At 38.0% G+C, this 15979-nt stretch overlaps 1 protein-coding gene across 1 annotated transcript in view; it reads left to right on the top strand.

Annotated features, from left to right (window-relative positions):
• The window catches only part of LOC100708445 (potassium channel subfamily K member 2), a 31567-nt gene extending 18030 nt beyond the window's left edge, over positions 1–13537 (top strand). The window contains exons 4-7 of the mRNA XM_005454732.4: positions 410–570; positions 2221–2416; positions 4729–4871; positions 8976–13537. Coding sequence (XP_005454789.1) covers positions 410–570; positions 2221–2416; positions 4729–4871; positions 8976–9332 — 857 coding nt within the window. The 3' untranslated portion in view covers positions 9333–13537. The remainder of the gene's footprint in view (positions 1–409; positions 571–2220; positions 2417–4728; positions 4872–8975) is intronic.
• The last annotated feature ends 2442 nt before the right edge of the window (positions 13538–15979 follow it).

The following is a 15979-nucleotide window of genomic DNA, read 5'->3' as shown; positions in this document are numbered from 1 at the left end:
TAGGACTTAAATCTGAATTTTTAATCTAAATGCACATTACCTTCTGTTTAATCAAACCAGTGTCTGTTTTCTGCATTTGGATCCTTCACTCTTCATGTTCCATTCCATTTCCAGAAGAAAAACCAAACACTTGTTCACTTGATTTTTCATGATTTAAACTGACAAGCGTGATATAGCAAAAGCAGAGAGTAATAAGATTAAAAAAAATGTGCAATTTCATGACTGAAAGCTCAGAGAAAAGTAAAACAGGTGCAACTATGAATCAACAATCACCTTTAAGTTTTATGTTAGAAAGTATGCAAATTGTACATTAAAACTATGTTCTGCTTCAAAGGATAGAATAATTTGGAAACATAACATCACTGAAACTGTCACTCCGTTTTATCTGTGTGTGTGTCATTTCTCTCAGGATTTGGGAACATCTCTCCTCACACAGAAGGTGGGCGGATCTTCTGTATAATCTATGCCCTGCTGGGGATTCCCCTATTTGGATTCTTACTGGCTGGTGTCGGGGACCAGTTGGGAACTATTTTTGGGAAGGGCATCGCCAAAGTAGAGAAGATGATCGTGGTAAGATATGTTCTCTATCCATCAGTGACGTTATACATGAATAAAGTTTTAAAAAGTGAAATTTATTGCGAATTTAGATTAAAAATGAATACAAATCTGTTGATAAGGTAAATAAGCACTGACTTCTATTACATTGAAGAGTGTAGCATCTGGTAGATTCCTAGAAGAAAGACAAAAAAAAGATGAGGGCTTAATTATCAGATGTTTTTCATTTCCTGATGTACTGTCCTGCTGTTTTCTCATTCTTTTCATACAAAAATAACATGATTATTTTAGTTTTTGCTGCTAAATATTATGCCAATTTAATCCACAAAAAGGCCAAAATACTTCAACTTGGCAGTAGTAAGAAATCTCGATATGATACTGGTTGTTTTACAGAACTTATTTACTTTGAATATGTAGTTTGTTATTCTTCCGTAAAAGTCAGCTGAAATGATGTGTCCCCTCAAAAAGTAGTTTAAGAGTCTCCTGTTTCAGTATAAAAGCACTGACAAAAGCATTTTGTCATGGTACTGATTTTGATGTATAGCTGGCTCTGTCCCTCCCCGGGGAGACAAAGACAGGTTGGAAGGTCATGGAGACAATGGAAAAAGATGGACTGCTGAACTCACTGCTGTGCAGTGAAGGTGCTGAAAACCATCAGCTTCACTGGTCTCCATGGAAATACAGTGATGCAGTTTTAATTTGTTTCTATAACATTAGCTGTAGATTACCTTACAACTGTGCATTGTTGTACTATGCTTTTTTGAGTTCAATGAGGACATAAGACATCACAGACAGAGTGATCTGAGGGCTGTCTGCTCTTTATACTTTACCTCTGAGGTGCTGTGCTTTGGTCTTACATAACTGCAGAGGAAAAGGGCATGATACTAAGAGACCCAGCTGAAAGCAGTCACCATGAGTGCAAGGGCAGCACAAAAAAGGACAGCGTGCAGAATATAATGCAGAGTAACTCAAGGAAAAGATGAACTCTGGGGATAATGAGGAAATGAAATGTGCATGCTGTTGTTGAAGCACTGAAAGCGCTGACTGTAATGAATCAATTAGCATACAGTAGCTGCTACTAAAAGTGTGGTAAATCTGTTATTAGAGCATTTCCAAGGGATGTCGAGTCATGGGTGGGCGTTCCATCTGAGAGTGGAAATGATGTCACATGAACTTCACAGCTTGATGTTTGAGATGTTAGAAAACATACAATTTATTCCTAGGAAGAGGTCAAAGAAAGTGACTCATTACAATATTCAGATCCAAATAAATAAATAAATAAAAGCATGTTTTTGTTGTTGTTGTTGTTTTTTCAGTTATTACATTATATGTAGTATACATATTGATAATATCTAAGGCAGGACAGGCAGGAAAAAAAATGGGCTGGTCCGGAGTGGAATAAAAGGATAGCGTACAAATAAAAATTTACGATGTATCGCCAACTGCCGCACCTGTAAGGAAAAACAAACAGCTTGTTTTATTAGCACATTAGAAACCACAGCACATGGTAACTATTCATAAAATTCAGCCGTAGTGTTCGCATTTAAAGCTTCTGCGCTGTGTTTAAATTCTTTCCAGCACTTCCCTATCACTCACTTGAATTTAAAGTTTTAGTCTCCGAAAGTGCACATCATGTATTCTTCATGTGAACAAATCTCCCTACAGAAGTGGAAAGTCAGCCAGACAAAGATTCGCGTCATCTCCACGCTGCTCTTCATCCTGTTCGGGTGCCTCATCTTCGTGGCCCTGCCAGCCGTCATCTTCAAGCACATCGAAGAGTGGAGCACTCTCGAGTCCATCTACTTTGTCGTCATCACGCTCACCACCATCGGCTTTGGAGACTTTGTCGCTGGAGAAAAAGGTCACTTGAAATTTTCTTTTGTCCTTCATTTTTATGTAGAATCAGTGTATTTATAGCTGAACGATTTATCGGCCAGCCTGACTCTAAGGATCTGCACAGCAGTGATAAGCCTCCCAGTGTACTACAATTACATTCTGTGCCTCACTTTCATTTACAAGCACTTTGACAGTAGTTCTTATGAACACCAATAACATATTTAACTGTAAAGACCACCAAGCTCATAGCCACTGATTGTGTGAGTCTCTGGAGCTCTACCAGAACATCAGATTATTCTCCCAAATGTTGTCTTCATTTGGTGTTTTGCAGATGTTGATGGAAATTCCTTTATATCTAAGCAAGCATAACAGACCTTCTAGTAATTTTTTAAAGTAGTTTGGGGCAATAGTTCTCCATCTTTTTGAAAGTTTCTCACATTTTTTCCTTCGGACATTGGCTCATTTCACAGTAATTATTCCCATTTTGTTTAATCTTTGTGAAACAGCAAGCTTGTTTTACAGTTGTTGGGGGGGTTTTGTGCAGAATAAACAATGCGTCACACTGTGTCTGATGGACCGGTTGGCATTTTGTTATCTTCAGATATACCCTGCTTCCTGCTTATTTTCAAATTTTATACAGCTGCTGGAAGTACATTCATTCTCCTTCCATAAATAAACCCGAGAAGAGCACTGATCATGACTCACCACAAGAAATGTAAAAAGCGTACTGCATTTCTCGAAATGTCACACTATTTCATGACGCAAGTCTGTAAACACCCAAAAAGAATAATTATAAACAATTAACTAAACACACTGTACATCATACAGTATGTCTGTGATAGAAAAAGTAAGAAGGTGTACTGTCCATTTTTCGTAGCTTGTGTGTATTTGTGTAGCAGGTGGTATTAGCTTGATTTGACCTTCTTGGCAGATAACAAGAGAAAGGCAGATGGGATAAATCACAAACACTTAGACTGCTGGATTAAACTTCCCTGAGCAGGCCTAATGATTGTAGATTAGATTGTGGCACCTGTGCCAACCCCCAGTAGCTACACTAAGCTAATCAACGTGGACTCCCGTTGATTAATGTTGTTGTTATCTAACTGCACACTGAGCTGGCTGGCTCTGACTCTTCATCCCTGCTGATATTTTACGGAGTATTTGAAAGGTAAGGACCATAATGGGGGCTGAGGTGGCATTTAAATGGGCTTAAGGTAATATGTGCACAATGACAGAAAACCAGAACCAGCCCATGAACTGATGCAACATGGATGTATGATAGAAAAATCATTATATAAAAGCTCCTATTCCTGGGTCATTCGTAGATTTGGGTGAAGTCAAGCAGAGCGTTGTGCAAAAGTCTTTAGCTACTACTCATTTCTTCCAAGGAGCCAGACATCTTCATTTAAAAGTGTTCTTGAGACTTTCTTAAAAGTTTTTCTTTGGACATTGGCTGCTTTTTCACTCATTTTCTGACCATTCCCTGTACCTGACTGTTCAAAAGGCTGACCTACAAATCATTCAATCATTCAAAAAAAGGCACCTAACTCAAGGGACCAACCAGTTTGGGAAAGAACCTATTTTAAATTTTATTTTTAGGCATTTTGTTATTAGTAGCCTGCTGCAAAAACAGATGTCAAATCTAACAGTTTTAAATGCATAAAATAGCATATTTGCACCAACAAGATGATTCCCAAGAATCTATGAGCTGAAAACTTTGCACAGTGTGCAAGGTTTCTTTAAAAAGTTTGAGGAAATTGGACAAGTGGGGGACCAAAGAAACGTCAGGCCTTAAACTATTTACAGCAGATGAAAAGTATCTGAAAGTCATGTACTTAAGAAATAGGAAAATATCCAACAAAGACCTGACACAGGACCTGAAAGGTGCGTGTGAAACTTCAGTTCTCTCACCTGCTATTCACTGAACACTGATCAGAAATGATCTCAGGTAAAGGGTGGATATTAAGAAGCCATTCTTAAGGAAGGGGAACATTGAGAAAAGATTGTTGAATGGCAAATTACACAAGAGCTGGACTGAAAATTAAGAGCTGCAGGTCTTATAGAGTAATGAATTCAGGTTTAAAACTTTTTTCTACCACCAGCTGTGAAACATGGTGGTGACTCTGTCATGGCTTGGGGCTGATTTCAGCCAGTGCTGTTGGGGATCTTGTAGTAAATATTGGCACACATATATTTGAATAAATATTAGCAGCTATTACATTTTCCCAGCAAAATGTAAATGAGAAATGATAGGTGGCTCGAGACTTTTGCACAGCACTGTAAGTATCCCAGAACAATGTAACTGACTTTTATAACACAGTTTTGTTTGTTTTTCAGGTGGGTTCGAGAAACCAGAATACCTTGATTACTATAAACCCGTGGTGCTCTTCTGGATTTTGGTGGGCTTGGCATACTTTGCTGCAGTACTAAGTATGATCGGAGACTGGTTTCGGGTCATCTCCAAGAAAACTAAAGAAGAGGCAAGTAGTGCTGTTAAGCTGGCTCTTTTATTGATTTTACTGACAACATAAAGCATGCAGATATGCAGAATCTGAACTATTTGTCAAAAAAACAACTCTGTCAGCCCCTCGAATCACAAAATTTATCTTAGAGTCTTATGCAAATAGCGTCCCATGCTTGAGGAACCAAGCTCGTGGTTGGCACTAACTGAGTGGTCTATTAGCATATTTCTTTTTCACTTAAAAAAAAATTGCTGTTTGGCCTTTATTTCACACGAAGTATCCACCAAGTTTGGAAGATTTTCCAAAGCCATCCAGCAGGCAGGATTGGAGTCTTTGCTGGGCCAATTCTGGCCCCCAGGCCTTATGTTTGACACCCCTGCTCTACAAAGTATATTGAGATGATAAATTAGTATTCAGTGAATTTTCACTCTTTAAGTAGCAAAGCTAACAAATTTGTGGTTAATGCATTTTTTTCCAATGACAGAAAGGTTCAGGTTACTTTCTTTGTACCTGTGAGTACATTTGGTCTGCAATAAGTAATCCTGCACACTTTTAAAACAAACACAAGCCTAATACAACCTAATGAATTGAATACATAATGATAAAGAATTGCCACATCATGAAGCATAAATAAGCAATATAAGCAAAACTATGATCTGTTCATCTGAAAGATGGCAGCCGGAAAAAAATTGTTTTTAAGCCTCGTTGTTTTACACTTCACCCAGATGGAAGAAACTAAAAATTGCTGTGCAAAGGGTGGAAGGCGTCAAGTAAAATTGAAGCAACGAGTTGCTGTAACTGTCTAGTATAGAAGGACACTGGGTTCAGCTGTGGCTCACCAATCAGCCTTTTAGATCATTCAAGCTCTTTCTCTCAGAAAATCCTCAATCATTTCTTTCAAATTACAACCAAACAACTTTACATGTGTTAAAGTGTTTCACACTGATGCTACAGATTAACTATCCACAAATATAACTCTGTCGATGGAGGGGTTTCTTTGCAGTTACTGAATATGATCATATTTGTCTCTATTTTTTTAGTTTTTTCCTCACAAACAGTTGAAAGTGAAATGCTCAATCTCCATCCTGTCCCCACCCTGTTATGTAAAAATGCCATTTTGTGCAAGACTTGGTCAAAATCTTTGGTGTGTTTGCAGTGGCAGGTGCTGATAAATATGAAACTGTGCTGCTGTGGCAGGTTCATTATTTATATGTAGAAAGAATGGGAAAAGCCACACATTCATGCACACATTAAAGGGCATATAGCACTCTATAGTGGGAAATCCTCTCACAGCCATAATTAGGAGTACAGCTGTGTAGGCTGTGAGCTCTGCAGGGAATTGCATTACTGACAGACAAAGTGGGAGACTGGGGGAATGGATTAGGGGAAGGGAAGAGAAAGTGAGAAGACAGCGGGGAAAGCGTGCAGTGTTTGTGCTCCAATGTGCGCCATCATTTTCAATTCAAGTGTACCTTAGAGCCTAATAAATAAACAAAACAGCCCGGAGAAACAGGTCTAATTTATAATGAAGGTGGGATCAATGATGTGTTGGCCTAACTCCCTCTTCCCTGTCACTATTCAGAAACCATAAATAAGCATACTGTGCAAAGCACATACAGTATATATCCCCCAGAGGCCTGTTCAGTAGGTCACACACAGCTCAATGACAAAAACTAATTCTTTTTATTCATTGCTTTAGGCTCCTGCATTAATATTCTTTAGGAAAAAAAAATCTCAGCAGGCCAGTGATGAATGGTTGGGAAAATGTCTGCACCCTCTGATGTGTGTACAACATCTTGTGCCAAATGCAGCAAAAAACCTCGCAACACAGACCCATTTCTAAAAACCACATTGACTTCGGAAACATTTCCCTGCTTTTAAGTCCTTGTAAGTCCACTACCCTCGGGTTTCTAATGATAGCACAAGAGAATGAGACTAAATGTACTAATGCTTTAAAGAATTTTATTCTCATTCATTTCTCTCTTCTCATAAAGTTCCACATCTGCTGTTGGCCTTTACGGTTGCTAACTTTTATTGCAAATAATGAATTAATGTTAAAAAGGTCTGTCGTGCTCATTGTTAACTGGAGTGCTGGCACGTTTTGTGGAAGAATGCTCTGGATAAGAGCTATTAAACAGGGGTTTGCACCGATTAATGGAAATGACATTTTATAAACCATGTTCATGTAACTCATCCAAGTTTTTTTGTTTTTCCTGGATTTAGTGCTTCAACTCCATGTTTTACATTAGAGTTATAAAAAATTACTTTGTCTCTTCACATGAATTAAATTTTAATCTGACTGTGTGACAGAGGATGGCAGTAAAAGTGTCTCTAGTGTAGATGCTTAGAACTGTGCCAGAAATAGAGAAGCCTCGGGGTTGCCATGTCGGTGTCTCAAAACCACCCTAACAACCAGCAATAGCAAGACCAAAACCAGCCTAATATGCTGCAATGGGATCCCCATATTAGTACGGCAGGTTGTGTATGTACATGTTGATATATGTACATGATGAATAATGTTGGTGGATCACTGACGTTAACAAATTTAATATGACTTTTTTATTTATGGATGTTATATTAATTTATGACTGAACCGATCAGAGTGATCAGTTCAGTCACCAAATTTGGCACATGGGTGCATTTAGGGACCCTAAAAAGTCTTATCCATACCCGAAATTATGATCTCATCTGGTTGTCTAGCAGCCTCCTGTCAGCTAAATTTACCCATTTTAGCTTTTATGAATCTTTACCAGCCTATAAAAGCAACATATCATTTTAACTTCAAGACAACAATAAATGTATATCAACAGAACTTGAATACTTGGATATTATACGATATGCTATTCTCATGGTCCTGTGTTTTGGAACCCTAAGTTTTGGAAAGTTTTTGTGTTTTGAAACTTTGAATTCTTGGTTATTAAGTGTCCTGTTTCAGTTGTGACAGGTTCTTTAGGGTCTTAGTTTTTTTTATTGTTTTATTATACTACTGCTGTGTTTGGTCTTGAGTTCAGACAACCTTGGTAGTCTGGTTTTTGTTAGTGTTTACAGTATATTTTTGAATGCTTTACATAGTCTAGCCTCCCCAGTGTCCTTTTGTATCTTAACTCCTTGTTTCTCTTCCCCTTTTGTTATTTTATGTTTTATGTTTTGGTAGCTGGTTGTTTCTTGTTTTTAGTTTTACTTCCTTGCCCTGTTTTTTAAATTAGGTTCAGCTGTGTCTCATCACCCTCCTGTATCCACTTCCCTTGATTAACTCAGTGTACATATTTAAGCCCAGTCTTTCCCTTCAGTTGTTGTCAGAGCATCTTTTGTCATTCCTGTGTTTGCTACCTGTTTCTGAGTTAAGCAGATTCAACCTTCTTTCACCCCAACCAGTCGTGGCAGATGGCCGCCCCTCCCTGAGCCTGGTTCTGTCAGCGTTTTCTTCCTGTTAAAAGGGAGTTTTTCCTTCCCCATGTTGCGAAAGTGCTTGCTCGCGGGGGTGACTGTTGCTGTGATTTGGCGCTTTACAAACAAAATTGAATTGAAGTGAACTACCTTTCACTGGCCTTCATATTGTCGATTCTACCGTCACCCTGAAAAAAGGTTCACCTTGTGTTTAATTTTGTCTGCCTCTAGAGTCTGAATTTGGGTCCTAACCAGCCACCAGCTAAGATGACAGATATATCATGATGTCATTGTGCTGTCTGGCTGTCAGCTAATAATGGACTAAAATGACATTTACTGTAGAGCAGAACATGAGCATGTACTGTTTCACATAATTTGTATTCAAATCTTCCCAGTCTGAGGACAAACAAAGTTCAGCATGGGATCCCATGTTAATAGTAGCCCAAATCTGTGGGAAACCCACAAATCTGGCAACCCTGGAGACAGCTCCAGGTCTTTGTCCAAAACCACCTGCACACAAATCACCAACAAGTGCAACTGCACAATCTATCATAATAATTTTATCACTCTAAAATACCAGCAATCATATAATTCTTTAACACGCATGTTACCCAAACACAAATAAACAGAGACATTAAGTGAAACTAGACTTTTCTAACACCAGGTGTAGATAGAGGAACTTAGAATCACATGTTTGATCGCCTTCAAACATCAATCTTCATTCTTTTTCTGCAGGTTGGGGAGTTTCGTGCACATGCAGCAGAATGGACTGCAAATGTGTCAGCAGAGTTCAAAGAGACCCGCAGGCGACTCAGTGTTGACATTTATGACAAGTTTCAGCGTGCTGCATCCATCAAGCGCAAGCTGTCATCTGAGCTGGGTATTAATGCGTCCATCAACCAGGAAATGACCCCTGGCAAGAGGACGCTGTCAGCTAACTTTTGTGAGGACAGAGAGGGTTATCCCACAGTGAATCTTTCCCTCAGTCCTGTCCCGGGGGCCCTGGCGAGGAACGGCAGCCTTTATCTAAACGGCCTCAGCCCAGAATACGCCGACCGACAGGAGATCGCCATCATCGAAAACCTCAAATGAGGAGCAGCGTGAATAATAAGATTTGGGGAGCTGTGTAAAATACATCTAGCCGCTGACAGAGATTACAGATACAAACATGCTTTTGTGTTAATTCACAGAGCATCGCTGATGAGATACCCAAACACATTTGTTAAGTAGACTGTGTTCCAACCATCCCATAAATCAGTCATGAAGCCATGTACCCTTCATGTGTGTGAGCCTCACACATAAAAACACACAGTTTGGATTTAGTCTGTGAAAGAAGTCTGAAGACTTTATGTTACCATCAACGTGACTGACTGACTGCTGTGCTAGTGACTGAGCCAAATCAAAAAAAAAAAAAAAAATTGTTCCAGACTGGAACAAATGATTGTATTGGAGGCATGAGCTTGAAGAAAAAAAAGAAAACTTCTCCTGAGCAGAGGAAGGAAATGAAAACCCTGTACTGAGGTAGCAACACACTGGGCATCCTGTCCTCCTACCCCCTGCAATCAAAGAGACCAATAAATTCATCAAACTTCGGAAGCAATAGACGTATCTGTGCAAAGCTCCTGCTGAATTTTTCAGAGGCCCTGAAATCTGCATCAGATCGAGAGGATCCTCACTGATAAAAACACTGCATCATCAACAATGAACACATGTTCTCTACAAGGCAGCAGCTCTGTGCTAACACAAAGGAATGTCCCTCTTTCTTTTGCATTACGCTTGTTACAGCATGAATTTATATGCCTTGCATCTGCCGGTCAGTCTGCCCTCGCTATAGAGATGAATGTTGACATATTAGTTCCTTTGTGACTGACATTCAGTTTCTCATTATGAGGAATATTCCACTCGTGCCTTACTAAAAAGTATACTGAACCTTTGAGGATGACGGCGTGTGAGAGACTGAGCAGCACTTGCGCGAGCTCTCATACTTCTTATTTTTAAGAACAGCAGTGATAAAGATGTATTTGGGATGTGTCTTGGAAAATAAGTGGACTTTTTTTTTTCTTTGACTTGAGGAACTTACAGTTTGCATGACAAGGGAGGAGAAAGCATTTTGAGATATATTTGATTACTTGAGGTAACATTTGACAAAAGGTCACCGCTCTATCAACTGTCTTAGTTTCTTTTTTCTTTAACCATCTTAATGTGCCGACAGTTACACTAACCACAGTGCCAGGCTTTCTGATCAAACCCTCTAACTCAGGGGTCTCAAACTCCAGGCCTCAAGGGCCGGTGTCCTGCAGGTTTTAGAAATCACCCTGGGTCAACGCACCTGAATCAAATGATTAGTTTATTACCAGGCCTCTGGAGAACTTCAAGACATGTTGAGGAGGTAATTTAGCCATTTAAATCAGCTGTGTTGGATCAAGGACACATCTAAAACCTGCAGGACACCGGCCCTCGAGGCCTGGAGCTTGACACCCCTGCTCTAACTCCAGTATACCAAAGCTATGATCTTGCTTTCCTGACAGAAGAATAAGATATTTCTAAAATCTAGCATTTCAGGGTTTTGAAAACTGAATTTAAATGGACTTCTGGCATTTGAGGTACTGTAGTAGTAAAATATCTGAAGCTGTGAGGCACATCTCCACCTTACCGCTCTCTGTGATTGAGCTGGTTGGGGAATAGTTCCTCTATTCGTAAAGATAAGGTCTGTTATGTATTGCTGTTAGTGAATGTATACAATCAGAAATCCTTATTTACTGTGTGTCACATTAGTGACCCGATTGAGGCTTTACAGATATACTAGTGGCATCATATACAAGAAGAAATTGTTTAAATAAATGCCGCTCTCTTGCAGGTTTGGTGTTGATGAAAATTTATACTAATGGCAGGAATGTTATTCAGGCACAGCCTATATCTAACTTCCATTTATAATTACACAGAATATGAATCTATTTCTTCTTTTAAATTATTAAAATATAAAAGTTAATCAATTTTTAAGGGATATTTTCCATTTTAGTCTCTCCTAGTGTCTTTAGTGCATCTTGCTTGTCTGATTTTGTTCAGTGCATTTAAACAGCAACAGCTGGCACTGTTCCGTTCATTTAATAGTGCCATTTACAGTTTTACAGTTTGTCTTATAAGATGACTTGTTATGCCATATCAACCTTCCTCCATTCTGCTGCCATTAAATACTGCTAGTTTGTCAAAGAAGTTGGCATCTTAGAGGTACCCAAAGTGTCCTTTGTCTTGAGACTCCAGTTGTGGCAGTAGAGAGGCCAGTCAACCCTTTAGTTCAAGCACACCAGTTACCCTTGAATGCCATTTAACATGCAGGGGTAATGTAAATGAGGATGTTTTAGCAAAAACCACAATCTGGAAATTGAATGCTAAGCTAAACTGAGAGCACAAAGGCCCCTAATGGAACACAAATGAAGTTTCATGGTTGATAGGTTTGTGATTTATGGCACCTCCCCCTGTATCCTTATATGGTCTTTGTTGTTCTTTCACACTTTACAGTTTGGCTTCATCTAATATTCCCATAGCTGCTATGCCAAGACACAGACAATGATGAAATTCAGGGAAAAGTAAATTAAAACAGCTTGAACCAAACAAACAAGGTCTTATATAAGGATTAGTTGTCAAATATGTATGTCCATGAACTACCAATCGTAACGTTTAACAAACTTAACTCCAGCTTATATCAGCTTGATATTTCATTTAGACGACTTTGGGAGAAAAATTAGTTTGTGATATGGTCAGCAAAAGTGACCTTTTAATCTGACCTCAGGATTATGCCAGTACAGTTTTTCTATGTATCTAATATGTTCCAGTTCATTTAAATAAATAAAAATGCAGAAATATATTTCATTTTTTGTATGTATATGTATGACAATTAGATATCAAATCTGAAGTAATTCTACTCTTACAAAAGATTGGAAATCGTAACTATTGCTGCATATCATCCCACCTCCTAAAGGTGTAAGAAATAGTTTTAATATGTTTTTTATTTTTGTTTGTTTGTTTTTTGCCTTTCTAAGGTCTTCACAGTCTGAGACATTACTTCAGTTTTACTTCCCAAGTGACATTAATCCCCAAGTGTGACTCAGTTTAGCGGGCACAACATAATCCCTGACATGTTTTCTTGATTTGAGCAGAGTCTGGTCGTGTGTGTTCGTGTATAAAAGCCATTCGCTATTATGTGTAATAAAATCAAAGGGGCATCACTGAGGAAAATAGAAAGGAACTTTAACAAATAATACTGTTACTTCTCTTTGTTTCTAAAAAGCAATCAATACCATGTAAACACTTAACTGTACCATGTGCTGAACTGCAATACACTGGGAGAAAGACTATTAGTACATAATTGCTGAGTAGTCTGAGGAAAGCCATCCCAGCTTTAGTGTAGCTTCTCAAAGCAAAGGCCCCTAAAAGACTGTGCTGCTGCTTCCCTTGTCAGATACGTGATTAACAGCCTGTGAGTGCTGCAGAAAGTCAAGGAGGACCGTCAATGAAGTATTATATAATATGTCAGGACACATAAGGCCACATGCACATGGTGGTTTGTATGACCATTAACGACTGCACGACTGAGCGTGTGCGTTCGGGTTTGAGGAAGCTCATTAAGTTTCCGCCCACACACATTACGTTTCCTTCTCTTTTCCCGAGGTGACAGTTTTTAATTAGGTCTGTAGCTCACATCAGAATCCTGATTCAAGCATGGTGAATGTATCCACCCATCGTTGACAGCTGAGAGGAGCCTCATTATAGACGTAAGCACATGCATCATTTAACGCAGCGATAAATGCTTGCAAAGGTGTTCCAATAGCTCATGTGGGTATGCTGTGAAAGCCCTTTTAAAGCTCTGGCCCTCATTAATTCAAAATCAGAATGCCGTAAACGAGAATCATGTATCAATCATAGTCATAATAACATGAACTAATAAATATATATCAACTTTGGTTTGGAAGATGCATGAGAATTTTACAGTTTGTGATGGAAGGACACAAATAATTTTCATTGTATTTTTTTTTTAATATATATTTATATTTGTTGAATATATGTGAAGGCTTCATGGACACATGATCGTTTTTTTTTTTAAACATGACATCATCAGGTGTTGCATGCTATTTTAAATGTTGTTTATTGATCATGAGTTTCCTATCCTGGGCTTTGTTTGGTTTTTAAAAACAATATAGCATTGTATGTTTCCAGTGTGTTAATGTATGGTATGTCACATTAAACCATGACCACTTTTTTGAATATTTAGAATAAAAGGTTTTATATGAAAAAGGTCATTTTGTTTTGTTCTAAAACATGATTTTGTTTTTAAAGCATAAATTTTTGCTTTATTGTAACATTTTACAAATCCAATGATAAGACAAAAAAAGACTGTCTCTCTCTATATATCAGCAGTTTCTACTAAAGATGTAGAACTTTAAAAAAAAATTAATTATATGGTTTTAGTTTAATATTATTAACCAAATAGCTGAGCACTGTAAATTTCAACTGATTAACACGGTAACAGTAAATATTGCATTTGTTAGTGATGCATGGGACACATTTAGTATCATTATTCCATTATTCCTGCAGCAAAACAAATATTGCTGTTAAATTACAGTAAAGTACCTGAAGCTAGATTTCTTTCGGGTAACAGTATTTTAAATAAATCCTGTAGCAGACTGATAAAACGGGACTAATGAGCTCTGAACTTTGCCGCAGAATTATGGATAAGCTGAAACTTTCTGTTAATGTTTTTGGGAAGTCCAGCAAAAAGAGCACTGCAGTAATCCAGTCTACTGGAAATGAATGCAAGAGTGATGGAGGCTCATAAAGGGTAATGTCTTGGTTATATTCCGAAAATGGAAGAAGGCTGTCTTTATGATAAAAATCAATGTGGAGTTTAAGCTCAAATCAGAGTCTAAAATAAGGCTTTTACTGTGAGCTAATGTACCTAACGTATGAATTAACATATCATGTTTGATTTTAGGCCCAATTAAAAGAACTCACATTTTGTTTTTGTTAAGTTTTAAGAGGTTTGCAGTGATCTATTTGTTAATGTCAGTCAAATACAGTGTTAGAGAGTTCAGTACATCATCTAACTCAGATAGGGATAGCTATGTATCATCTGCACAACTATGGTAACACGTTATGCTGTGTGAACAGGTTGCCAAGTTGTAGCCCATATAAGGGCAAAAGTAATAAACCAAGACAACTGCCATGTGGAACACCACAGGAAAGTCATGAGTGGCTGATACCCAATCTTTCCTGTCAGTGATATATGATCTAAACCAGGGATGTCAACTCATTTTACATGGTGGACCACATACAGGCCGCTATGATCTTAAGTGGGCCAGAAGAGTGAAGAAAGGGACTTTCTTTAAGTGTAAAGAAGTTTAACTACTTCCTGAGATACTGAGCAATTTCAACAGTAGGTTTCAGTTTTTCTACATGATAAAGAAATGCTGCTGTACCACAATTCTTTGGGCTGAAATTGTAAGAGGCAAATGTGTAGACTTATAAAAGAGGTTCTAGCAGCTCATTGCCCGGACTCTCCTGTAATTATAAAACAGGAGGTTTCTCTTAATTTACAGGAAATGCCCTTTTTTTCTTAGAGTGGCAATTCTATAGTAGATTATTTAACTGTCTATTCAGTTATCTATTGATTAGCTATTTTGGTGTAGTTTGAATGGCAGGGAGGTCTTTAATAGTAGAATGAGCTGTAAAATCAAAAATACAGTTAAAAGACCAACATTTATGGCCTCAATCACATTTTCTGAAGATGTCCAGTAGGACATCGTTTGCACAAAAAGGGAAGGATTGATCTGTAATGAGTTTGAAGGTTTTAGTCTGTTATTAGTTAGTATCAAAGTTTGATTGCTTTAGTGGTTTAACTGTGGTTGTTTTAAAAGCAGAAGGAAAAACTCTAACCTTAAGTGATGTGTTAAAGATCATTGCAACAGACTCAGAGATGGATCTAGTTGTGAGGTGGAGGACTTGCATTTCCCCACAAAAGGTACAGAGCTCTGAGACAGATACAGGAGGAAAATGACTGTTTAGATTTGCAAGCACTTGGACCTAAAGGTTACAAATAGTGCTGGGTAAATTTCCTGGATGTAAAATATCCCAACAGGAATATCAGTCATAGTGGTGCTTGCTAGCTAGACAATAACACTGTTAACCACACAAACACTGAGGGGGTCTACTGAGAAGCAAGTTCAACACAACAAGAATGTATCTATTTCGGTTGGCTGGAGAAAAACTAAAATATCAATCAGAGATAAAAAGGTGGTTAGAATGGCGGTTATCAAATTGCTGTGGATGAGAACGTGTTTGGTCTTGAGTACAAGTTACAATGGCTCTTCATCCATTTTCTTCCCCTTATCCAACTAAAAAAAATAAACTATTTAAGAAAAACAAATATTTCCAGTGTCAGTATAATTTTGACCCTGCTACGTTTTAGCTTTTTGTGCAATAATTTTGTGTCTGTGTGCAATGTTGGCATACAAAATAAAACACAAAAGTTCAGTTAAATATAAGTTCATATAGGGGATATTGTGTCTGTAAAGTCAGCATTAAACATAAAATTGATACAAACTAAAAAATAGTCTATTTTAAAACTAGTTTGTGTTGCAGTTTGCCGTATAGCGTATTCAACTGTATTCTCAAAGAAGATAATTATTTTACTAAATTTTCTGTATTTTTCAGTAATGTGTTATTATCTGCGTGTATTTTTACCC

Source organism: Oreochromis niloticus, linkage group LG15, assembly GCF_001858045.2.
Source record: "Oreochromis niloticus isolate F11D_XX linkage group LG15, O_niloticus_UMD_NMBU, whole genome shotgun sequence".
NCBI classification, from domain to species: domain Eukaryota; kingdom Metazoa; phylum Chordata; class Actinopteri; order Cichliformes; family Cichlidae; genus Oreochromis; species Oreochromis niloticus.
The sequence above is the reverse complement of the archived record's forward strand: the minus strand, read 5'-3'. Positions and strand labels throughout refer to the sequence as shown.